We start from the raw sequence: 26,291 nt of genomic DNA on the forward strand, positions 1-26,291 counted from the left end.
TGGTATTAAATCAAGACATTGCAGACTGACACCACCTCTTAGTTATAATCAGTTGCCTGTTTTTGTTCCTTACTGGCAGAAGGAGTTGTACAGTGTCTCCAAAACTGCTCAAGAAGGTCATGGTGGTCATGCGTTCTGTCAGGCGGGGAATTCTGCTGAATTTGATCATGAATTGGTCCTCATCTGAAAGATCATCCAGCGGACGCTGCTCCTTCTCATATTTGCGGATTAGCGTCATCTCGTATTCCGTGGGGATGAAGCGCATGAGCAACTCCAGAAAATCCAGGCTGAGGGCCTGTAGGTCATATCTAAATGGGAATAAAGCAGGCCAGGAGTAACTGGTTCAGGAGGAGAGGACCACAGCGTTTGTCGAGGTGACTGAACCAAATGTCTTTACAGTAAGTAGCTTCCCATCATAAAAGTAAGAGCTTTGCATATCATAGGCGCTGCTAATGTCAGTATCGTGCACATATGCATATGTGTTTAATAAAATCTTCCCCTCTGACCGGCAGATGAAACTGATGAGAGAATTTTGACATTTTACTTAGTTATTTATTTATATTTCAAATTTAGTCACTGCCCATCTCACTCAAGAGCGACTCTGGGCAGTCTACAGTGACATACTTACATCTGAATGGCTTTGCAGATGCTGTCAACAGCGAGCCCCCCTTTACGGAGGGTGATGGCCAGGTTCTTTGCCCGGTTGCATTCAATCAGTGAAACCTTAGCGGGAGCTTTCTGTGAAGTCTTTGCCTTTATGGAACTGAGGTTCGTGCTTGGACCCTGAGCTTTGGTTTTGAACTGTTCTTCAAAGTCATTCATGTCAAGCTCCTGCACCAAGGAGAAGCCAAAATAAATAAAGCGACATGTACTGGGTGGGCAGGGAATAGAAAAGGGAAAGGAAAGGGGCACTTACCTGAAGGACCTTTTCATCATTGAGTTCATTGAAGATGGTACCATTGATCTGGTTAGGCTTCAGAGCAACCCAGTTGAAGACAGGCATGCGGAACTTGGTCTGTATAGGCTTCTTGATCTTGACAGCTTCCAAAAAAGAAGAAAGTTTCTAAGTGCTTTGTAAACCTCTACCAGCACCAGTTAGAAATTTGTCTCTTCCCAATTTTGTTTTTCAGCAAGGCCCTTCTTGCAGACTGGGCACTGAATGGACGAGAAACTCACAACTGTGATAAACTGGAACTGGCTAAACCTTTCTAAACCAGTAGAAAAGCTAGATTCAGTAGAACCGTTGACCAGTCATTGATAAAATATAGGATTGAGAAGACCTGGATTCAAATTTACACAATTTATGCAATTTCATGAGTGGCTGGAGATTTATATGGCCATGTGTCTCACAACAGCGACTCTGGGCAGAATACAAAGATTAAAAACCAGCAATCAAAACAATAACCCATGGCATCCCAGGTAAACGACATCTTTCAATCATAAGAACACATCAACAATAGGGCTAACCTAACCTCTGGGCCTGAACGCCTGGGGGGAAAGCCAGGTCTTCAGAGTCTTACAAAAGGCCAATAGGGTCAGAGCCATCTGGATCTCTGGAGAGATGCTGTTCCACAAGTCTGGGCTTAGCTTACAAATATGTCATTATAATATATAAAGTATAAGTTTATGACTTAGCAATAATGTATGATCTCAGCCAATTGTGGGCTACTCAATAAACCATGGTTAAACAAATCACTGCTTAGCACAATATATGAATCCAATCATTGTCTTTCAGCATAATTATTTTTTATGTAGGCAATTATAAGCAAAAGCAAGATAGAAATGCAGTAACTAAATAAAGATAAGCCAACTCTCAACAAATTCTATTCACTTTCTAATTTCTAACCCTGAGAATTCTTCAGGCTAGGAACTAGAATTTGGAGATGAAAAATCTCAACTTCTATTTCCTTCAAAAGTTTGCTGCCTCTGTTATTCTGGAGAAACTTGATAATATTATATATTTTGGGGAGGAGCATTTGAAAACATAAGAAGTCTGGCAAGTAATTTGCCATATTTTCTCCCTTCCCAAAATTATTGTTTCCAGGATCCCCTTTACATTTACCGATAACAACCACCAAGCGTTTGTCATTCTCAACTATCCAAGAAACATCATATAACACTGTTAGGGCTGTACCACATGATCTGTTAGGCTGAAAATCTATTAGGTTCAATGAGTTTTACTGAGCTCATGGGGGTTCAAAGTAGACATGTCCAGTATAGAATTGCCCTGTTAATTAATTACATGAATCAACATAAACCCTTAAATGATGCTCTAGATTAATTTTAAAAATCCATTTCTTTCTTACCGACAGATTATGATTTTTAATGTAAGTTTTTAGAAAACTGCAGAATGAAAGCATCATCTCAGAGGAACTATCCCAACTCTAAAATACTTGAATATGTTATTTATATTAACTTATTTTAAATATTTAGATTTTATCTTTCTGCCACATACAATAAGATACCCAAAGTACCATATAAATTAATACCTTTAAATTCAAAGAATGCTTTTCCTGGATTAGAAACTGAACAATACAGACTACTGTATAAGATTTCAAGTTTTATTTCCATGCAGATTCAGCTGATTTATTAACTGATGAAATCTTATACAGTATATGATTAAATTCACAATTCTTTTGGAAGGTGCTGACCTGAGAAATTACACAAAGTAAATAAACATATATTATTATGCACATGGAATGCCTGTTAAGAAAGAGTCACTACATATTCAACTTACCTGCAGTAACTGTACTTGCTGGCGGAGTTATTCCATCAGTCATGGGAAGAGGTGGTGGTGGAGGAGGAGCAACTGGGCTATCCAATGCTAAGAGGGGTGGTGGCGGTGGTGGCGGTGGTGGGGCTTGGGGTATAGTTCCAACCCCAGACAGTGGTGGGGCAAGTGGAGGCTCATTGGCCCCCTGTAGGGGTGGTGGTGGTGGTGGTGGAGGAGGAGGAGGAGGAGGAGGAGGTGACAGCTCTTTCTCTTGAGAAGATGGGAAAACCACAGAGTCACTGTCTTTCATGAAAGGTAGAGGTGGCGGTGGTGGTATTTCTGGAGCAAAAGAGGGAACGGGGGATGTAGATGGGGAGGGATAATCTGAAAGAAACAGAACAAATATGAGGAATGCTTCCTGTCCTGCTGTTGGAAGATAATCCTACCTAAATCTCCTGGGAAAGAAGAGGAATAAATTATGAGCCAACCACTTTAAAATACTTATTCCTATATGATGGGTAGTGATTTCTCAGCTAGTGCATATCATGCAAAACTTCAGGAGACAAACCATCTGGGAGTCCATGTGGTACAAATGTTGATGGGCTGGAGCAATTCAAATTGCAAATGGAGGGTTGCCTATCTGAATAGTCCTCCATTAAGGCAAAACAATGCAAAACCAGTCAACCAAGCAAGCCCCTCTTATGTACATAAATGAGAGAGGGAAAATTCTAAACCATTCTTGTCCTTGTTCTGCTAGCTGCATATGGAGACATATTCGTATAAGGCAGGATTTCTCAAACTGTGAATGATGAACTGTCAGAGAATCATTAGCAACTTGAGGATTACCATTTTTAATGTATTTAATGGATGGTACCTTAATACAACTTAAGTAGTGAAAAATCTATTTGCTGCACAGTACAACTGACACCTGTCTATTTATTTATCTGGTATGGCTGCCCACTAGCCTGGTGACTGTGGGTGGCTCAAAAAAGGTCCTGTGACAACTATTATTGGATATTGGCAATCGATTGTTAAAGACTACTGATAGCTGTGTTTGGCTTCTCTCAGAAATACTTGTTTCCCTCTGGCATTTCTACCAGCAGAACAGCAAGTCCAAATTCTTTGGAGTAACTGTAAAGTATATGTGTAAATGAAGTCCAGTATTTTTATCCTCTTTGTATATAAAGTTGTAAGGCTCTATAATTGATTTACTTCACACGTAGATTAACATTTAATTTGTAAAATTAAGCAGTATATTTCTTGCCCAACCATAAACCCAATGAAATATTTTGTTTTATTCAACGAGAGGCCACACAAACATTTACTATACTGCAGGTGTCACAGAATTGCAATGTTGAAGAATACCCGAGAGAAGAAAAAACATTCAAAAATATAATTCTTCATTTTACTTGGAGCAAAATGCTCCAAGTAAGGGTTCACCTTGCTTGTTCCATGGGGCTGTACCTGTGCTAGTTGATGAAGATGCTTCAATAGTAACTGAGGAGGCTGTTGCAGTTTCTGTAACAACAGGGATGACCTCAATGCCAATGATGGTGTCACCGCCAGGCCCCCACTGAATCCGGATTAAACCCCTATCTTCTAGCTCTTCCAGGTTGTGCTCCAAGGCAGAGTATTTTGGGGTTACTTCTGTCTCTTGTGGCAGCTGCACTGTGGGCCAAAAGGGACTTCCTGGCTTGTTAGCTTTGCTGATTTGATCCAGTTTGTTCTGAGGCAAAAAGTTTAGAGAATTATAGGTTATGAATGCAAGACCTAGTGAATTTGAGCAGATTCTACTTTCTGAGATCTTGTATATGCTGCTATGGCGTGGACTGGATTTGAAACCTATTTTCCTATATATATATTTAAAAAAAAATATCCTGGGATTATTAGAATTAAAAGAAATACAGTTTATACAGCTCACTAGCTCATCTCAGTTTTGGGAAGAAAAACATACAAGGACAGATACCCTTCATAGTTGAATGTAGCCAGTGTCAATGTGACAGATTCAGAATTTCAGACATCTCTATTTGCGTGATACACTTAATTGATCATGGCAGAGGGGAAGATTGAAGTGTTGGGCAAACAATATAATCCAGCCAACCAATCCAGTCAAGTAATCTTGAGAGATTTACTTATTGCTCCAAAGAGACCTAGTGCTATTTGGAACTAAATAACTTTCTCTAGTACAGTATTTCTCAACCTTGGCAACTTTAAGATGTGTGGACTTCAACACCTAGAATGCTGGCTGGGGAGTTCTGGGAGTTGAAGTCCACACATCTTAAAGTTGCCAAGGTTGAGAAACCCTGCTCTAGTAACTGTATTGTTCAAATGGCTGACTGGGGATTAATGTATTCGTCTTCTGCAAAAATGAGGCCTTTCTACTCACTTTTCCTCCACTGCTTTTCCCCGTTTCCTGGGGAATGAAAAAGAGTAAAAAGCAGTGGAGAATGAGTAAGCCAGCCCCATGACTCTGGCTTTTGTGAACCTGATCCTGACTGTACCACCACAATTTTTTTAACCTTCAGGAAATAAACAAACAAGCAAACAAATAAATTTGAAAGCCAGGAAGTGAGAAAGGAAGAGACAACTTTCCAACCATTTTTTGTGGCAGCTAGGCGGACTAAAAAGTGTGGTTGACCGACCACTAACCTAGCCACCTCCAGACTGTGTGTTGCAAAGAAGAAAAGATGAGGAGAAGATTAGATGATCAGGTCAGCCCTGTCATATGAACATGGCAATTGTGTTGAGCTCCCTATATTACATTAGTGTTCTTCCACTATTACAAGGCCTTCTCATCCATTTGCTCTGATTAATTCTACGTATCTGCCCACTGTATGCAGCTTGTGAGCTTTCTGGAGGGACGACTATGCTAGATGGACACTTGGCCTGATCCAGCAGATCTCCTAATTAGGTATGCAACTTATTTCAAACGTTCTGACCTTACCAGGAGTGATTCAACCTCAAAATGAACGTTCTGGTTCCAGTTCCACAGTTGGAATGATCCATTTTGAGGTTAGATCTGTCCTAGTAAGGTTGGGATGAGCCTGAATTCTTCTTGTAAGGTCAAAATTTCCAAGGTTGGAAGGGGATGTTTTGGAACCAGAATGTTTTAACTTGAAATGTTTTGCACTTCTTTTCCCAATCTTATTTTGAAATCAGCATGATCAACAGTTCTTGTAACTCTTTTCCCTCTGCTTCCATACCGGCTCATCACTTGTTCTTGCTCTCAGGGCCTCCAGCTCATTGCGTGACTGATACAGCTGTTTCTCTAGCTCAGCAATCTTGGCCACAGATTCATTTTCTGCATCCTGGAGTTTCTCAGTGAGCTGTGAAGAGAATCACTGTATTGGGAATATGTTTCGGGAGGGCAAAACTGTAAAGCAGAGTCAAAAACAAATACCCTATGTACTCAAGCAAGGATGGACTTTGTGCATATGTACTGCACGTGCAGGAATGGAATAGATTCTCACCATTGTCACCAACCAACCCACTTTCCTGAACTGCTGCTTCTCAATCATCTTCAGATGTAGTGTCCATAAGATTTGTTTAGTCAGCCCCCATACCTGTCCAACCTCTTCTTGCAAGTCCTCCATGTGCTCCAGAATGGCATTTTTGGTCTCAGTATCCTCCAGCAGGGCACCTACATCAAAGATGTTATCCAGGTAGGCTTGGATCTGCACTTGCAGCTTGTCACTCTCTGTACAACGCAGCTTCTGATCAATCAAAGAAGGGAAGTCTTGATTTAAAAATAGGGCCAGGATGATCATTCTTTACAGTATATACTTTTGGAATGATAAATGCCAGTACATGGTCCATCTGCATATGTCCCTTTTTCTTCTGTTTTTTTTTAAGGAAAATGTTTGTAGGCATATTTTAATTTTTTTATAATACAGAAACCAAATAAACATGCTAAAAGAGTCAGAGCAGCACTTTTTTAAAAAAAAATTCTTATCACATCCAAGTCTACTGCAATTTTTTAATTTCTTCATGATTTACACTTCATAGACTACAGGTAGTCCTCGCTGTTCGTTTAATGATGGTTCAAAATTACAACGGTTGTTCAGCCATCGTAAGATGTTGTGCTGCCCCCCTCGGTCACGTGGCCATAGTTTGGGCACTTGGCAACTGCCTTGTATTTATGATTGGTTGCCAAGAGTTTCATGATCATGCGATTGCCATTTGCAATCTTCTCTGCCAGCTTCCCCACTGGAAGCCAGCAGGGAAGGCTGTAAGTAGAGGGGACGCGGTGGTGTGCAAAAACGAGCTCAAATCCTGAAGATATGAGCTTTATAACTGCCCACTGCTGGGAGGTTTCCCCTCCCCTTTCAGCAGTGGGCAGGCATGGACCTCCAATCTTTAGGTGCTCCATTCACTGCTGAGAGAGGGGAGGGGAAAGAGAATGGAGCGAAAGAGCTGTCTGCTGAAGCAAAGCAGTCACATGGGTGTCTCATCTGATGACTGCTTCGCTCAGCAACCAAGATTCCGGTCCCAATTGTGGTCATTAGGTGAGGACTATCTGTATAGTGCAGACATTTATGCTTCAGTTTTAAAATGAAAGTTTACTTGGTAAATTTAAATGTGCTCTTTATAAGTAAAGTAAAATAGAAAGATGCAAATACAGCTTTGAGGAGCTTAAGTCTCATTTCTATCAGTATATAGAAGACAATTTCTAAAAGTAATAAAACTGCATCAGCAAATTAGGTAGAGAAGCACAAATAATCCATCTCTATCTCTGATTCTGAATACTATATGTTTACTGTGTTAACTAATGTCTATTGCTTGTTTCCAACAATGGCATGCATTCCAGAATTGCTAAGCACTTTTGAAATGAAGAGCAATTAAGAGGAAATTAAGAGCAATTAAAAACAACCACACACCTCTAGATACTCATCAAGTCCCAACTGTGTGAACTCATATTGCAAGAAGGCACGGAAGTTCATGTTCTCCACAGAATGAACCACAATATTGATGAACTGCATACAAGCCACCTAGACATTTGGGAACGGGGAAGAAAAAGAAAAAGTGTATTTCCTAAAGGATTTACAATTTTGAAGGGCTGGGATTTTGGTGGTTAAGATTCTCCTGGTATACGGATGACTTTTGTTACCTAGTTTTCAAACTTTTTGCCTGTTATATCTCTGTCTCTACACAAACACATGATTTATATCATGTTTTAAATATTTAGGCATTAACTCTGGAAGAGTCAGTTTGGTGTAGTGGTTAATGCACCAGGCTAGAATCTGGGAGACTGTGAGTTCTAGGGCCACCTTAGGCACAAAGTCAACTGGATGATCTTGGGCCAGTCACTCTCTCTCAGCCCTAGGAAGGAAGCAATGGCAAACCACTTCTGGAATCTTGCTGAAAAAATTGCAAGGACTAGTCCAAGCAGTCACCAGGAGTCAACACTGACTCAAAGGCACACACACATACATAACTGAGCCCAAACAAACAGATTCTATCTTGCAGAAGCTCGACTTAACCCTATTTTTAGAGCCAGTTTGGTGTAGTACTTAAGGCATCAGGCTAGAAACCGGGAGACTGAATTCTAGTCCCGCTTTAGGCACGAAGCCAGCTGGGTGGCCTTGGGCCAGTCATTCCCTCTCATCCTAGGAAGCAGGCAATGGCAAACCACTTCTGAAAAACCTTGCCAAGAAAACTGCAGGGACTTGTCCAAGCAGTTGACAGGAGTCAACACTGACTCGAAGGCACCCAAAAAAATTAACTTTGGGCTTTTTGGAAATTAGAAAAAAACGTTTATTGAGATTGAGAGTTTCAGTACCTTTTTTAAATTATAGGGAATGTAATTATATAGTTAATTTAGTTTTTCAGCCCCTTATTAAGTATAATGTTAGGATGCTTTATTGAGCTCTTACTAAGGCTGAGTATGCTTTGGAAATGGTTCAGAAGAAATGCTTAAAATTCTACCCTAGCCTGAAACAGCTAGAGATACTGTTTGTCCTACCAACAGTTTGTACAAGATTTCTCCAAACTGATGATGGTAAGCACGGCTGTGCCTCCAGAAGGGCTGATACCTTGTTTTCAGGATCTCTTTCCTGATCCTGAAGCTCTGCCTTGAATTACTGCGTGAACTTAAATCATGGAGCTATTCTTTTTTAATTAGGGCAATAGTGGAAGGCATAGGAAATGTTCCAGAGGGTGGCACGAACAGCAGCTAGCCTCATGGCAGCGTGTGCCTGTTGGAGGAGAGTATTAGAGGAAGTCTTGTGGGTGACCAAGAAATCAGCTACAACCAACTCTTCTGCTCCCCTCTTTGCGTTACCATAAAATCTATGTTGCTGTCTTCATTTCGGAAATACTCCATCAGCTTCTCAAAACGGTTCTTCTCACCACAAACCTGTAAAGAGAGAAAGGGAAGGAATTCTGTTTGACCCTGCAGACAATAAAGAGTTTAAACTGTATATATACACACTAGGAGCCTCCAGCAGCCCGACCCAGAGTATTTTATTCTCCGTGCCCCATGGCAGTCACCAAAAAGGGAACCACTCACTGCTTAAAACACTTTGTTTTAATAAACTTGTAGAGGATCAGAAGACAGGCCCACTGGATTTTAGCAAGCCGTATGAGAGAGCAATAATTGTTTAGCCTTTGTTGTATGCTGTGAGTGGCACTCCAAAAAATAAGTGAACTCAAGATAGGTGAGACCAGGAAAAAAAAGGACAGTTAAGTGTATAGTGTAATATTTAATTATTTTTTCCTTCTCTCACATTTGAAATTACAGTTTGGCATGCAGCTTTTCTGAGAGAAGCTTTGGGAACACTTGGCCCTGGAGTCTCATCTTGTACACACTGCTAGAAAGCCTCTGACCCCATCCTGGTTACTAAGCCTTAGCAATTAAAGTACTACTACTTGTGTTTCTGTTTCATTGCTTACCAGCTGGCTGGCTTCACTCCTCACCAGCTATTGTGTCTCCTATCTTCTCTTGCTTATTTTACTCCTTCAGACTGCCAGTCCTAGCTCCTCTCTCCTGAAAAATGGCTTTCTTGGGCAAATAACAGGAGAATACCCTTTTCCCATTTCACCTAGCTCTAGTTCCCAGATTCCCTTGGAATGGAAGCCACGACAATTTTAGCACAACTCTGAAATGAGATGTTTGTAATGGTACTACCACTTGATTTGTCTTACTAGAAGAGACAACAAGGTGGATGTTTGTCTAGTGCATATTGTAGCCCTGTCTAACCCATCTTCCTTTTTTCAGTAAATAATAAAATACAGTAGGTAGACCATAATCTAAATGGGTGAGAAAGGTTTGGATTTTAATATAAGTCTTTTACTAGTTTCACCATCCTACAACTTAAATACTGCTCATTTGTGCTTTGTATCCCACATTAATAATATGAGAACTGGTATGCAAGCAAAATCCAAGGTCACTTTTGGCATTATGGTGAGAAATTAATGCCAAATTTAAGTTATCTGGATTGTGCCCAACAACAAAATAAGTTGGGCTAATTCAAGGTTTAATGTATCACTCAAAGAGGTGTGGAAGCTTTATGATTGTAACTAATGTCACTGTACATAAAACTCTACTAAATAATCTAAGCAGAAGCAGGAGACTACAAGCTAATTGAGGGAAATATTAAAAAAAAGCAAGGGACAAATGTGAGAAAATGCAGTTACATAGTTATAATCACATGATGAGAGTCTGTGGAGGAAGAGTAAAAGATGGAAATGGTATCGTGATGTATGTAACACAACCTACACACTTGTGCAGAATGTCAGGATGCAAGCACATAAGGACAGAGTTTGTGTCATAACCACTGTACATAAAATCCCTCCTCAGTCAAAGCTTATGTATACTTTCAGACTTGCAAGATTCTGTTAATGTAGCTTTACAATAAAATAGAATGAGCTTACCTGGCCGTGTTTCCTGTCTAGTCTACATGGTAAGGTGGACATCGATCTTGCAAGTCGGAAAGTACAATTCTCCCGCTGTCACCTTTATAGCCTGGTAACTTAGCGAGGGTCTCTCCTGAGCCTCTTGCTCCGTCCACTATGCAGTTTTGGACTATGGTCCCTCTTATCTGACCATTCCCTAGGCAACATCTCTTCGCCCAGTCTCCCAAGGTCATTCCCACATACTATTACACTAGGGAAAGGTCAGATAAGAGACAGCATAGCCTGCAGCTGGATAGTGGGCAAGGCAAGAGGCTCAGGAGAGGCCCTCCCTAGTTTCTTGGGCTGTAAAGGAGATGGCAGGAGAATTGTATTTTCAGATTTGCAAGATTCTGTCAATGTAGCTTTACAGTAAAGTAGAATTAGCTCATCTGGTTGTGTTTTCTATCTGGCCTACTTGGTAAGGTTGACAAAAGCTCTCAATAGTGATAAATGTTTCAAAATTACTCATTTACAAAAATTTCCTTCTAGAACAAACAGGATATTTGGCAGCCTGACCAGTACAGGAAGATTACAATATTTAGTAAACATACCGGTAAGCTCAGTAACATAAGGAGATTTTGAGTTACTGCAGTTGCTCTCTGTCTAGGAATGGTCATTATTTGTACCTTATGCGTGTTTACTATTTGCTGTATTAGCTGATATTCTGGGTTTCTTTCAACAACCTTCACTGTTTTTTAAGCCTGATTCTCATGAGCCACTTTATGGGCCAACTGTAGATTGTTCAGCCATGTTGGGGATAGGATCACTTTGCACCTTTCTGTTCAGTGACTGGGATTCCTCCCTGCCAAAGGCTTTAGTACAAACCACCTGTTCTACTGTCCAGCAAACTTTATCCTGAGTAATTTAAGAAGTCCCTTGTCAGATATCCGTGGGTCAGTTTACAGATGATAGTATGAAGACCAAAGACCTGACTTTCCCTTCTATCTCTACTTATTTATTTAGTGTATCCCATTTCCAGAGGCTTTTACGACATCTCCAGGGATTCCCAAGGAGTGTACTAAAAGCCAAGCTAAGCAAAGATGGGTGATTTGCTCCCAATGTAATCACAAGCTTCAAATGAAGAATATCTTTCTGGATGGCAGCACAGAGAGACTTGCTCTGATCTCATTAATTCCCACTCTACCTCCCAAGTGATTCAATTTGCATTTTAAAAGATACAGTGCTTAAGTGTAAACTTATTTTTTAAATGATGCATAAGGATTCTACATTGATTTACACTATTCATATGTACACACTACATTATAGTGAGAGGACTTACCCACTTGTATTTGCTTCTGCTTTCAATTCTAAAAGCCACTGAAAATATGTATTTAATATTTAAGCAAAAATGTGGAAGCTTTGAAAACCTCCACTTTCATTCTTCAATTCTCCAGTTCCTCTGGACAAGGGTTGAGTAATGTAAAGGCAGTAACAGCAAAGGGATCCAAAATAAAATATATGGAGCTGGTTTCTATTGCTGTGGCCCCACAGTTTCCCCATTTCACAGCACCTGCACTTCCCCTTCCTCTCACACTAATTTAAATCTGAAAGCGTGCTACATTCTTTCACCTGAAAAGTTTTTTTTCAAAAGGTAAGCAAGTAATTATTGATCTGCTTCTACAGAAGTTCAGGATCTGTGCTTCCACATGAGTAACTGTCCTGGAGATACTTTCCCTGTGAGTGGGTCACCCTGCTGCAACTTTGAATGGGGTAGCAATGAAATGCACCAATCATATTTCAAACAAACTCATAACAAAACTGAATAGTTTTCAGCCCACTGAAGCTTTTTTGGAAAGAGAGAAAGGTCTGAAATTCATGCAGCCACTCAACTTGTTGATCTTCTGGAGTATATTTTGGCATCAGTCTTGACAGAAATTTTGAGAAGGGGTCCACTCAATGGAACAAAAGGTGGAGAAATAGTAACATTGATTTGCCGCATTTTGAGGAAAATGAATATACTATGCACACGCTGCCATCTAAGAGAGGAGTTTTTGGCTGGTGTGGGTCTTCCGGGCTGTGTGGCCGTGGTCTTGAAGTCTTGTTTCCTAACGTTTCGCCAGCACCTGTGACCGGCATCTTCAGAGTGCAGGAGCACAGACAGGAGCAGTTCTCTCTGTGCCCAGGGTGAAGTGACCCTTCTGTGGGTATTTATAGAGATCTGGGGGGCCCGGAAGACCCACACCAGCCATCGTATGCCGGCCGTGAAAGCCTTCGACAATACACAGAGGAGTTTTTGTAAGACCATTATATCTAGAGTTTAATATTATTTAACTTTAACTGGTTGTACATATAGAACCTTTTAAAAATGTAATTAAAATTGTTTTATATTTGTGAACAATCACTTGAACTAAACACCAGCATCACAGCAAGAAGGTAGAGCTCACAAACCTCTTTGAAGTTGTCAAAGGCAGCCAGAATAATGTCGTGCCCTCCTCGAACCAAACAAACAGCAGCCAACAGCTCAAGGACAAGAGCTTTAGTTCTGCAATGTAAAGGACAATGAGGGAAAAGATGTTACATTCTCCCAAAGATATTGGGGACTAAGAATGAACTCGGAAGAAGGTGATGGAGACCAGTGACTAGAGGCAAAGTCCCAAGAAAGTATAAACAGCTTGTGGATGAAATTAATCCAGGTGGTGAGCTGCATGGCTGTCTTCCCAGCAGCAGAAAGCCTGACCTGCTTGCTTGAGTCTTCTGCATCAGTTTACTTGAATTTAGATCTTTAGGACTAAACCTAATTTTTGCTTCTCAACTATGATTATATTGGTGGACTTTGGGCGTGCTTCTGCTTATACCAAGACAAATTTAGCTAAAGGTCCTTTAGGTAAAAGCACACAGGGAAGGAGAGTAATAGGATGAAGGACAACAAAGTCCCAAAATTGCAACCAGCATTTAGGGACAATCAGAGAACTTTAGAGGTATACACTCTGTACACTCCAGTAGACCCCTCAAGAGCTACTCTCTGTCTATATGGCCAGAGCATCTGTTCATATACTGTAGCAGGAAATTGCATTGCACCATTCCATAATGTGGTTAGCTTGTTTGTGGTTTAACATGTTATGTGAACAGCGTCAGTGTGGTTTGTAAACTGTGATTTAGGGATCAGCATGCGTGAACTCTACATTTGTAGCTTATTCAACAATCTTTGGTTAAAACAAATAATGGCTTAGGGAAATGTGTGAACTCAGCCGCTCGGCGGTTTATCATCCAAGTAGACGCGTCAGATGTGGCAACGGGGGCGGTCCTGCTCCAACCCAGCCCGGAGGGGGCCATCCACCTGTGCGCCTACGCCTCCCGCAAATTCACGGAGACGGAGAGAAGGTGGATGGTGTGGGAGGCGTACGCAGTCAAGTGGGCACTAGCCACGTGGAGGCATCTATTGGAGGGGGCAGCCGAACCATTCGAGGTGTGGACGGACCACAAGAACCTCGAGGCCCTGAAGACCCCGCGTAAGCTATCCCCCAAACAGGCGCGTTGGTCCCAATACTTCGGGAGATTCAGTTTCACCCTGAAACACATCCCCGGGAAGCGTAACTTCCTGGCAGATGGGTTGTCTCGCATGCCCCAGCACGCCAGCCTGCGAGAGGAAATCGTGGACTCCATCATCCCCGCCAGCAGGCTGGCTGCAAAGGCGGTAACCCGGAGCCAGACCAAGGGGGAGCGGCGGGACGCGGCGCCTGAGGTAAAGCAAGGGTTTACGGAAGCGGCGGAGCGGGACACTTGGCTCGAGCAAAACTGAGACGTGCTAACCAGCCAGGGGGGTTTGTGGTGGCACAAAGGGAAGCTGTACATGCCCAAAGAGTGCTGACGGGGGGTCATGGAAAGAGCCCACGACAGCCGGAACGCGGGGCATTACGGCTTCGTGAAGACGCTCCACTTAATTCGGCGGCAGTTCTGGTGGCCAACGCTCCGGAAGGACGTGGAGGCATACTTGGGGGGTTGCCCGGTGTGCGTGACGGCGAAAGGGGCTAAAGGCAAGCCTAGAGGGCTACTCCAGTCAGTAGTGGACCCCGACGGCCCATGGCAAGAGATCGCCATGGATTTCATAGTAGAGCTCCTGGAGAGTAAGGGGAAGACCGCCATTTGGGTGGTCACGGACTTATTCTCCAAACAAGCGCACTTTGTAGCATGCCGGCGAGTCCCCACGGCGGAGAGGTTGGCGAGGCTGTTCGTGCAGCATGTTTACCGGCTGCACGGCGCGCCCCGATGGGTCGTCAGCGATCGGGGCGGCAACTTCATCGCGCGGTTCTGGAGGGAGTTCCTGAAGCGGGTGGGGACGAAGCAAGCCCTTTCCTCCGCGGCGCACCTGCAGACGGATGGAGCCACGGAACGCCTGAACGGGGGGCTCGAGCAGTACCTGCGCTGCTACGTGGGACACCAACAGGACGATTGGGTGGAGCTACTGCCGTTTGCGGAAATAGCCTACAATAACGCCGTCCACAAAAGTACCGCCTTTTCCCTGTTCAAAGTAGCCACTGGGAGAGACTTCGTCCCCATGCCAGAATTGCCTCAGCCGGCATCCCAAATCGACTCCCTGGACGCCTGGTTCGCCCAAATCGACGCCACCCGGCGGGCGGTGCACGCAGCATTGCAAAGAGCCAAAGCCGACTACAAAAAGCATGCGGACCGCAAGAGACTCCCCGAGGGGCAGTGGAAAGTGGGGGACCAGGTGTATTTGTCAACCAAAAACCTAAAGACATACCAGACATCGAAGAAACTCAGCCCGAGATTCGTGGGGCCGTTCCCCATCGCAGAGGTCATCAATCCGGTAACCGTCAGGCTGATGCTCCCGAGAAGCCTCGGGAAGATCCGCCCGGTGTTCCACTGCAGCCTGCTAAAGCTGCACCAGCCGGGGAACGCCTTGCACAAGGCAGAGGTGGTGCAACCACCCATCATGGTCGGTGGGGAGCAGCACTTCGAGATCAACCAGATACTGGACGCCAGGAGGCACAAGGGGCAGGTCCAGCTCCTGGTGCAGTGGAAACATTTCCCCAAGTCCCACAGCGAATGGGTAAGCAAAGCCCACATAAAAGCGCCAGACCTAGTGCGGGACTTTTACAACAAATACCCCGGGAAACCGAAATAAAGTTGGGGGGGATTTGTTTTCAGGGGGGCGGTACGTCAGGTTCGGCCGGCACGGCACGAACTCCGCCGGCGGTGGCTAGCTGAGGGAAAGAGGAACTGAAAGCGCCGCTAATTAATGGGCCACCTGCGCCCAGCCAAACAGGAAAACCGCAGCGGAAGTTTTAACTCCACACTGATAACGGCGCAAGCCAACAATGAGCGGGGCCGCAGGCAGCGAAACGAGATCACCACGCAACTCAGAACCCTCGGGCTTGCATGTAATGGGGGGGAACCAACCCACGCCGGAGGGGACTGCCAATCAAGGACAATGGACCCTGGCCGAACCTGCCATCATGGACAATTAAGGGGGATTATTGGGGGGCCAATAATCCGCAGCGGTAACGCGATCGCGGGGTGAAAAAGCGTGGGAAGGGGGGAATATAACGAGTGATGCAAATGTACCAAGCCAGTCCTGACTTTGATTGTAACCGCTACGTTACGCATGAGTAAACCTCTTTTGTGAACCACACGTGTCACGGGAGTTTCTCTGTCGAACGGGGCAAACCTTACATTAGGGTGAGTTGACTGAAATGTGTCCAGATACAAGTGGCTAAATTCATTTAGTTCAGAAGGCAACTATTGCCCTCTATAATGCCAAGGAATTTTGAGGGAGGGGATGTTATTATTGTTGTGAGCTGCCCAGAGTTGTGCTATAAAAGATGGGCAGCCATATAAGCCAGGTAGACAGACAGACAGACAGACAGACAGACAGACAGACAGCTAGAACAAACAAATTCAGTGTTTGAATTTGTAGATTATTTTTAAGTTATGATTTTTAACCATATATTTCTGAATAATCCACATGAGGCTGAAATCATATAACTTAATCCATTATTTACAAATCAAAATGGTTGGTTTTACATAACACACTAAGGCAAAGACAGCCAAACTACATTATGATTTTGTGCAATGTGTGAATCTACTTGTTGAACAGAGGTAGACTCTAGGTCTCTGATCATCAGTACTGTACTGTTTGTCCCAGTATAAACTCTGAGAGTTGTTATTATTAGTCAGAACGCTATAAAATTTAAGCAGGCCTGAGTTCCACTAACTCACTCCATAAACACCAAAGCAGCACTGAGGACAAGTCAGGATGCTTGAGGATTTTGTCTGGTTTGTATTGCAATCAGCATTGTGAAGTGATGTAACCTGCTCCATGCCTCTCAAATGCCTGTGCCAACTGAAGTCCTTTGGATGTGACACTTCCATTCTCAGCTCAAAATACGTGCCAAAGTGCACACAGAGTGAGTATGATATATTGAAAAATGTATGTATTCCAGAAAGTATTCATTTTCATGCTCTTTTTTTTTTAAATAAAAGCAGTGTTTAATGCAGAAATGAGACACAAATACATCTCTGGAACTGACCCAGACAGGAATTGGCTAACATATCCATTCAGACTGAGAACGATACACATATCTATAAAAAAGGATAGAATTCCTACCTGGGATTCTTATTGTTGAGACTGAGTGTGATCTCATTCACACATGCTGGATGGTTCATCACAAGGCTGAATCCAGACTAAGGGAGAAGTGAGAGGGAAAGTTAGCAGCCCAAATTAGCAGTCCAAGTGAATCTAGACAGGCACGAATACTGAAGGTGGGAACACACACAGGCATGGCTCTTTTGTTCCACAGAGGTTCAAAGAGTGGATTTTTTCGCAAGCAAAGGCCATATGGATTGGTTGTGGCAAGCCAAATCATTGGTCACTCATGGTCAAATGATAGTTGTTATGAACCCAACTTTTCAGAGAGTTAGAAGGATTACTTTTGAGATATAGATATCTTTTTCATATTTTAACCAAAGTGTGTGTGTGTGTGTGTGTGTTAACCCTGTAAAACATGTTTGATCTCATTTAACAATAATATATAAAAATTCAGGAAGCCATACTTCTTAAGACATTTTTGAGCCTCCTCCAAACTATTGATTACTGCTCAACTATTGGGACACATAAACTCACAGTTGTCTACCAATTCCCACAGCCATGTCTGATGGAAGTAATGCTACTGGGCAACATCTTTCTCTCAAAAATAATAGTGCAAAATGTCATGTAAAATGGCTTCTTAGGCATACATGCCTACCTACTTATTGGAAGTCATTCCAGGCAGGTTGTGCAAATCTGCTAGTGCCGTAAGGAAACTCCACTGATTAAAACAGTGGTTCATCAAATCTAGCATTTGGTTTGCAACAAGCACCACTGAATAGTCCTTTCTTTAAGGGCCACTGAACTCTCCCTCCTGAATCTGCCTACTGTGGTTGACAACCAAATGCTTGTTATATGTTGTTGACTAAAGTCCCATGATTGCAGGCCATTTCCTAATTACGGTAACAGAGTCCAACAATTTTGGGAGGCACTAGATTCCTTCTTCTGTATCCCATGTCCGGTGATCTCAGAAAATTGCAAGCAAACAAAAACTAGAATTCTACTGACATTAAAACATTAGGATTTTTCTGACACTATACATCTGAGGATGCATACACCCATACTGCACCTACATCTACACCTGATTTATAGGTCTTCATGCCATTTGGGATGGCATGTTAAAAACTGCCTAATACTGAATCAGATATTGGTTTATCTAGACTAGCTCTTCAACACTTCAGATGGGAATCTTTCCAGCCCGACTTGGAGATATTGGGTATGGATTTTCTTGCATGGTACAGGATTTCCTGGTTCCCTCTTCTTTGTCCCTTCCTGACACCATGTACCTATGTCACTTCACACATCACTTCTGAAATTTAGGCAAGTTTCAAAATCACTTTCCAATGTTATATATGTGCTTCCCAAGGCCATCTATTTCACACACATGGAAACTTTCACCTTTCTTATCCTCCTCTTCAATTACCTGATAATTCATAATGGCACGGAGACACATGATGCAGACATGAACATCATCTTTCTGGCTGACGATGCGCGAGTTCCGTAATGCCTTCCTGCTGTGTGACGGATTGAATCTGGGGTAGAAATAAATTTAAAGGGGGGAGGGGGAGAAACAGCTCAATGACAATGGATGTCAATCTCATGCAACAGTCCAAAATATAAAGAATAGCATATGAGAAGGATTTGAGGGGGAGCAGCAGAAGTCAACATAAGTAGCAGGTTGGCAGTTTAATTTTTCCTTTTCTTCTAAGTTTCCAGTTCAAATAGCATTCAGGAATAGTCTTACTCAATCTGTTGCCCTGCAGCTGTGTTGCACTTCAATTCCTATAATCTCTAGCTATGGCTGACTGGACATTATAGGAGTTAAAGCCCAGCACATCTGGAAGGCAAGAAGTTGGGAAATTCTGGCCTAGAGGACGTTGTCACCAATGAAGACTTCCAGTCCAGTTTCCAGGGCGTTGCTGCTTCCGTATGATTAAGCATGGAAAAGAGTCTCAAGAATAGGGCTAACAGATTATAGGGGAAAAAATCATGAAAGGCCTTTCACCTGGATGTGGCTGAAGAAGAATACAGAGTATGGATACTGGTGCTGAATATGGTAACATTTCTTCAGATTCTGAAAAACTGGTGGCTTTGGTCTCAAACTTACAAAAGGTTTCTCAATGTCACAATTAAAGACAAGCCAAATGAAACTTTACATCAATTTTGTACAACTTCAGGCTCACTTGATTGCTCAACCTTCCCTTTCCACCACCTCTGTACATCTGATCCAGTTCCCTGAACCGCAGGACAACAGCAACAAAAAAACTGGAGCCGAAACAAACAAACAAACCCAAACCTCTTGTGATGACTATGAAAACGATGAAAATCTAAGCATGCAAATATCCCAGATTTTCAAAAGTAATTCCAGTGACTGAACTTTTAGGAATGGATTGCCTTATTCGGGATGTTTAAAATGGCAGATTTCCAGCTCTCCCGGCTTTCAAGGCTCCCAACGTTCAGTGCCTGGAGTGCCTATGCATGAACACAAAGGCGAAAGAGGGGTGAGCATGCCCTTGCCCAGCCACTCCTACCCCCTCCGGCTGCGCTCACGGGGGAGGTTCTCGTTAAGTCTGGGAGAGGCTCACCGGGGTGAGTAAGAGTTGACAGGTGGCCGGGGCTTACAGTCCTGCTCGCTGCCAGGGGCGCTGGAGGAGGGGATGCTGGGGTGGACTTGTTGAAAGAATGTTTGGATCTGCTGGTTCAAATGGCAACACCTGAAGGAGGTGGAAGAGTGCAACCCTGCAGGACAGGAGGGAAAAATAGGATGCTTCAGGTGGACGCCTCCCTGTCCCTCCCCCTCCCCAAACATGGGGGAAAAGTGACAGTTTTGGAATCAAGTGACATTTTACTGTCACTTGAAAAACAATCTTGATATCCCTTTAGCAGCTTTTGGGTAAATCCAGCAAATAGAGCCCATTATTGCCCATTTTTCAATGCAAGACTACTTTGTTCTTTGAGGTTTTCTGTGTGACCTGGGCAGGACTTTTTCTTCTGTAAATTGTGTGGCACTGAACTAGCCCAAGGATGGAAATCTTTTGCCTGCAGGAGAATGGGAATCCACCTTGGGTCACTCAATTCCAGTTGTTCTTCAAGGTCAACACCATCATACTTAGGATTCAGACCTTATGTCACAGAAGGGCTGAGTAGCCTAAGGGACTCTGTAATCAGTTATAGATTTAGCCCATTGATCTCTGAACCCCAAAGCCCAGCCTCTCCAGCCCTGAAGGAAGGGTGTATTGGTTTTCATTTCACTTCTGAAGTTCAAGTAGAGAAAAAGGCTTCTTCTATCATTGCACAGGAAATTACTTTAACAAAACATGGAAGGGCCCTTTGGTGCATTCCTAAGAGATGCTGGGCCACATATTGATTGATGCCTCAATGTATGATTTTGCCTCTTAAAAATGAGAGAGAAAGAGAAAGAGCATACACGCAGGCTTTCTTTTCAAACTATGATTCAGTGGATCATAGTGTTGAATCTCTCTGGAGCTGATGAACCCAAACTACACATATACTATATCCCATCAACTACTTTCCCCTTTCCCCCTATCCAGGAAGACAACATCTGGGTACCTACCATGAGACATTTTCCCAATGGAAGCATGCAAGAAAAGTGTGCGGTTAGAATAAGGAGAAAGAAAAGGAGTTAGGACAGAAATGAGAGAAAGAAGGGGAAAAGAAAAACAGATTTTGCCGTTTGTTGGAAAGTTAGCAGTTAACATGAACAGCCCCCCAACTTCTCAGAGTTGCCTTTAAAGCACTGTTTTTGAGATGGTCATAGATGAGAAAAGCTTGGAAGCTAGATTATAAATGACTCTCTACTGTTATGTTAGATTGGTTTACTTAATATAGTAGCCCTAGCATGTAAGAAAAAGCTTGGAAGTTTTCTAACAATAATCTGGCTCCTTGCTAAATATTGTTTTCTGGGGAAAGAACCATACATGCAGTGTTCTTCGCACTGCTGAAGAAGTAGACTTTTAATTTCAAAACGAGAAATTGAAAAATGAGTAATCTCTTGAAACTTGTAGTTTAAGAAATCTGACAGGCTTCAGGGCTGTTAGTCTGAGTATTACTAAGTTGGTCTACAGAAGTCTAAAAACAGGAAACAGTCTGTGTGGAAGACTTCCTCATGCTGCTCCCTAGGAAGCTCATTTTAATAAGCAATTAATCTTCTTGTTTCATTTAAACTGGGAGCTAATTTGAATCCAAAATATTTCTGATACTTTTAGATGAAGGTTCTGAGGTTCATCTCTACAGATTTGTAAATCTGGCTGAAAATGCAGATACCCACTTAGGCAAACAAGCAAGCAACTTATACCTAATTGGCCTGTCTGTCCATGGTATATCTCCACCACGTGATTCTTTCATATGGCCTCATTCTGGCATGATCCAAAAGCAGAAGAGTTGGTGGCTTATATTAACTGAAATGGCTTCTCATTTCTATACTGTTTATGTTATAGCAGAAGATACTTTATAGTACAGGCTTTAACATGGGCCAAACCCTAAGATTTAATTTGCTGGGTTTTGTATAATTTTTGCATTTTATTTTCAGGAGAGTTTGTTGTGTAGGGAGAATATAAAAAGGGACTGCCTCTCTTCCTGTCCCATGTGCTTTATCCCAGTACTGGGAAAGTTGTTTAAGAAAACCTACCCGAATTTCATTTGGTTACCTGACAGTCAAGTGCCTCGTTTTGGTGGAACCCTGTGTGGGGGAGGAATTGCTTCTGCTGAGGTCCTCTACAGATCTGTCCAGGGCTTTTCCCTTGTCGGACCCAGGGCTCCCATTGTCAGTGCTGTCCATATCATACCTGAAGCCACACACACAAACACAAATGTGCGTCAACAGGTGGATGGGTGGGGTTTATTGAGGCTCTGGCAGTGAAATGGAAGGAGAAAGGAGAACTGGTTTTCAGGGCATGACCATTCTACACACATCAAGAAATTGATTTAATCTCCAGGGCCCTCCTCCCTGTAAAGATTCACAACTCAGTGCTGAAATAATATGCTCCATTTTTGCTTTGGCAGTGTCAGAGCTGGGCTGCTATCCAAGGTGCTGAGCAAACTGTCTGCATGTCTTCTACTCTGGTGCGTACAGCCTTCCAGCTTCCAGGATCATCCCTCTTTTTTAACTGGACTCCTGAGGTCCACTAGCAGGACTCAGGCACACAGTTATAGGTGGAATAAGTAGAACCAGATAGAAAATGGTGGTTCAAGAGGTGAAGTCATTATATACTGTACAATGAGCTGGCCTCCATATAAATACAAATCTATATGTGCATTACTTCAAATTAGGGATATGAGCAGCCTATTTTTAATAAACAAAATGACTCCTTATTTATTTATTTATTTATTTATTATCAAACTTGTATGCCGCCCATCTCCCCCAACGGGTGACTCTGGGCGGCTCACAATAATAAAAAAGGAAAAAACACAAGTCCCTCCAACCATGGATAAAATCTATAAATAATTAAAATCTATATATTAAAAATGCCCTAAAAACCTCCTATAATTTTTAGCCCTAAAAACCTGCAAGATGCTGGGGGGGGGGGGACAAACCCCATCACCCCACCAGCCATCTCCACAGGTGCGGGCCCCCTTCCTTTATTGTTATAATTAAACAATAATTCAAGTCAATGAAATATTGTCAAGTCAAGAAATCACTGCTGAACTATTGCAAGGGATCAATTATCTACTCTAGATTTGGATCCACCTCCTACTAGATACTGCTAGATATGTTTCTCCTGGATTATGCAATGAAGTTTGCTTTTAGATTTGGGCATGAAAATGTGCAGATGGCCATTTGCTTGCCTCTGGTAGCAGAAGCAGAAGAAAATTATACTAAATGAGCATGTATAATTGTTTCATTTGTAAATAATGCTTCCTATCTACAACATAACTCCTGCTTTGCCTTGAGGAAATGAAATGGTTATAAGCTTGTGTTAGATTGACAGTCTCTGTCAGAGAAGCAATCATTCATTTCTCTATAGATTAAATCTCTTCATGTTATCCAGGAATTACTTCTCAATAAAGTTGCATGTGATTAAAACATATTTAATCTCTCTCTCTCTCCCTCCATCTCTCTCCCCCCCCCTTTTTTTTCTGGCTTCCTTGAGATGGAAAACAGCTTTTCCAGAACTCACACCTTGCAGAAGTCTCCTGAAATTGAGTGGGAGTTTGTAAAATCAGGCCAAGAATTACAAGTTTGCCCCTCTAGTTTCCTGTATGAGGAAGGGGAGGGGACCCTATTAGTCTCCTATATGACTCATCCATCCTCAGTTAGAAATACAGTTTCAGCAAGGACAGCTTACATTCTTATTAGTAATAACTTTACATTTCTGTTGCTGTTTCTTTCTTGACACAATAGGAATCGATTGTATTAGCCTAGATTGGAAATGTTTTTCCAATTGTTGCTGTGGCCTTCCAATATTAAAACCAGAAGAAATCAATGTGATGGGAAGCCTTGTTTTCCAGCCTCAAATGTGATTTGGGCCCAAACAACTATTATCACCTTCCTTGTTATCACCAACTTTACAAGCTACTTGGTTTAAGGTTTAATATGCTTTGTAATTGTTTTGTGTCAACTGATCCATTGGGAAGTTAATGCATGACCTAAATTATGTGTCCTAATTTAATCTCACAGGGATGAGACAAGAAGAACTGAATGAAGATATAATCTTGGATAGGTTTCACCAGGTAGAACTTCCTTCTAAAAGGACAATTTGACATCCAAGTTCATACATACGTGTATACAGACAAATATAAAATACAATTTATGTCCAACTCTCAAAAGGTCATGGAAATTATTTCCATGACTTCAAGGAGCCTTTAGGCTCTTTCCCCGTCAAACAGTATAGAGGGCTTCTCCTGACCATAACCCAGAAATTTCTTTGGTAATGTTTGAAACAGTTTGTAATTAAATATAGGATGTCTCTCTAACCTAAGTCAAACCTAACTAGAGAGTGACACTACTGAGATAAAGCAGCTCCCAGCATCCCTATCAAAACATATGTCATTGGGTGCACAGGCATGTTCCCTGCTAAACTGACCACGCCACCCCCAATTTGAAAGCTATGTTTATGGCAGGAGCTTCATCACAATTCTGCCTTGTTCCTCACTTATTGCTCCTACTTAACAACAGTGAACTTACGTGACAGAGCACTGGGCAAAAGCGAGATAATCCACCAATACATCAAGACCTTTGTTCTCTTCATTTAGGAACTCCTGGACCCAACTGTGGAGAGGAGAAAAGAGCACATGATTTTACTCTCCCCTGACCAAAAGATGGGGAAGGTAGTACTGTTGTCTTTCCCTCAGCTTGGAACTTCTCCAGAATACTTGCTTGTTTGCACATACATCATTGTCTAGACCAGCCTTGCTCAACCAAAGGCCCTTCAGATGTGTCATACTGTAATTGCCATCATTCCCTTGCCGGCATTTGGAGGACACAAATTTGAGAAAGCTTAGTCCAGGGAAAACATCTTAAATTGTTTCCCCTGTTGATGAATACACTATGTGATCATTTACAGCAATTTTACTGTGTGCATTAGTGCCTTCTTTCATTTATCTTAGCAAATGTTCTGCAAGCTATGTTTGTAATGCTGTAATCCTATATCCTATTTGCCTAGCAGTAAAATCAAACAAACTTAAATGAACATTCTTCTGCACTGACATGTATAGGACAGGCACAAAGGCATCTTAGGACTTTATAATAAACATGGAGGAATCACATATTCCAATAATCCCCTATATGTTCTACAAGGGGTAACTCCCATGTCACAGAGAAAGATAAACTAGAGTCTCTTTCCTTGATATTCTAGCTTTCATGCTGCACAGAACATCTGATGTATTGGCACATTTTTATCTTGCAATTAGCCATTTAATTACTTGCCTGGGGAGAACTAAACGGCCTTTAAGAACGTTTTTGTAATTCAGAAGCAAACTTGAAATGTTTCACCCTTTTAAGCTGGCAATGTTCTACAAGAGTAAGACTTATTTAGGGTCATATGAACAAATAAACTAGTAAAAACTGTGACAGATAGAAATTTATAATGAGTTTTTTGCAAGGATTCCTAACCTCTTTTTATGAATATCTGAATCAGCTCTAAGTGAGGTGCTCAAAGTAATTCACTTAACTTATAAACTGAGGACAGATTTTGGAATTCAAGTTCAAAGCTCATGTTATCCATTTCATCAGCCTTTTCAAACATGAACTGAGGTTTATGTTCACATGAACCACTACAATTCTGGAACGATCACCCAGGCAGTCTGGAATCCTTCCTGCTGGGCTGTGATTCATCTCCTGATGCCCAGGTTCTATATCCCATTCCAGTGTGTAATTTATTTTGCCTTTTACACTGTCCAGCTTGACAGTACATTTGGTCACAAAATGCTGACAGAACTTGTGCTTGCTGGCTTCCCTTTTATCTTCTCACTGCTTGGCAGGCAGTTGGTCCAGAGAGATAAATGCTTTCTCATTCAAGCTGTTAATTAGCCTGCATACATCACTGTCCTTAATGGTGTTGGCTGCTGCCTCCAACATGCTGGGGTCACCTTCTCTGCGGACCTCAGAGGGCTCACAGAGGCCAGGAAAAGGGTGCCAGGTGGGGGTGGAATTCAGCTTAGCTCCTGGCAAGGGAAACTAGTCAGTTAACCAGATTAACCTCCACTGAGGCTGATATTCATTTGAACAATTAAAATGTAACATCACACAGGCAATCCTTAACATATTTTTCATTCCCCCCGGTGCTTCAGTAGAGGGCAAACAAGTGAGAAATTGATTTATTCTGTTCTCTTTTGTCTTGGTTTCTTCTCCTCAGTCTTTAGATTATTTGTTCCAAAATTAAGACGCTAAAGGAGGAATAAATTTGTCTAGGATTACTAGCTGAAACTCTGGAAAAGAATATGCAAGACTAAACCATAAGATAGGGAACTGCAGACAATGAATACAGTACAGCTTCCCCCTCAAGTTCCCAGCATAGCCCCTGATCCAAAAGATCCTGTTGATATTATGTAGTGCAGTTACCTTCTCCCCTGTGCAACAAAGTCACAAGCAAAGGAGCATTCAGTCTGTGCCCTTCTTCAAGCCAGACCAATAATTTTAGCAAAGAGCTCCCCTTATTATAGCCTTGACTGCTCATTCCA

The 26,291-nt window shown here is 42.3% G+C and overlaps 1 protein-coding gene across 2 annotated transcripts in view; it reads right to left on the reverse strand.

The window, feature by feature from the left end:
• The window catches only part of FMNL1 (formin like 1), an 81,254-nt gene that overhangs the window by 13,866 nt on the left and 41,097 nt on the right, over positions 1 to 26,291 (reverse strand). Inside the window, exons 5-19 of one of the 2 annotated variants that reach the window (XM_088143366.1) lie at positions 24,298 to 24,381; positions 21,821 to 21,958; positions 19,739 to 19,867; positions 18,577 to 18,685; positions 17,175 to 17,251; positions 12,995 to 13,088; positions 8,994 to 9,068; positions 7,591 to 7,701; positions 6,277 to 6,426; positions 5,917 to 6,039; positions 4,178 to 4,439; positions 2,738 to 3,097; positions 917 to 1,041; positions 629 to 831; positions 74 to 308 (exon numbers count right to left, since the gene is read on the reverse strand). In XM_088143366.1, coding sequence (XP_087999492.1) covers positions 74 to 308; positions 629 to 831; positions 917 to 1,041; positions 2,738 to 3,097; positions 4,178 to 4,439; positions 5,917 to 6,039; positions 6,277 to 6,426; positions 7,591 to 7,701; positions 8,994 to 9,068; positions 12,995 to 13,088; positions 17,175 to 17,251; positions 18,577 to 18,685; positions 19,739 to 19,867; positions 21,821 to 21,958; positions 24,298 to 24,381 — 2,275 coding nt within the window. The remainder of the gene's footprint in view (positions 1 to 73; positions 309 to 628; positions 832 to 916; positions 1,042 to 2,737; positions 3,098 to 4,177; positions 4,440 to 5,916; positions 6,040 to 6,276; positions 6,427 to 7,590; positions 7,702 to 8,993; positions 9,069 to 12,994; positions 13,089 to 17,174; positions 17,252 to 18,576; positions 18,686 to 19,738; positions 19,868 to 21,820; positions 21,959 to 24,297; positions 24,382 to 26,291) is intronic. The other variant, XM_025167885.2, reaches the window with a different exon arrangement.

This window comes from Python bivittatus, unplaced genomic scaffold (genome assembly GCF_059951505.1).
Source record: "Python bivittatus isolate LINGU-HERP-01145 unplaced genomic scaffold, Pbiv_v1 ctg000410_np1212, whole genome shotgun sequence".
NCBI classification, from domain to species: domain Eukaryota; kingdom Metazoa; phylum Chordata; class Lepidosauria; order Squamata; family Pythonidae; genus Python; species Python bivittatus.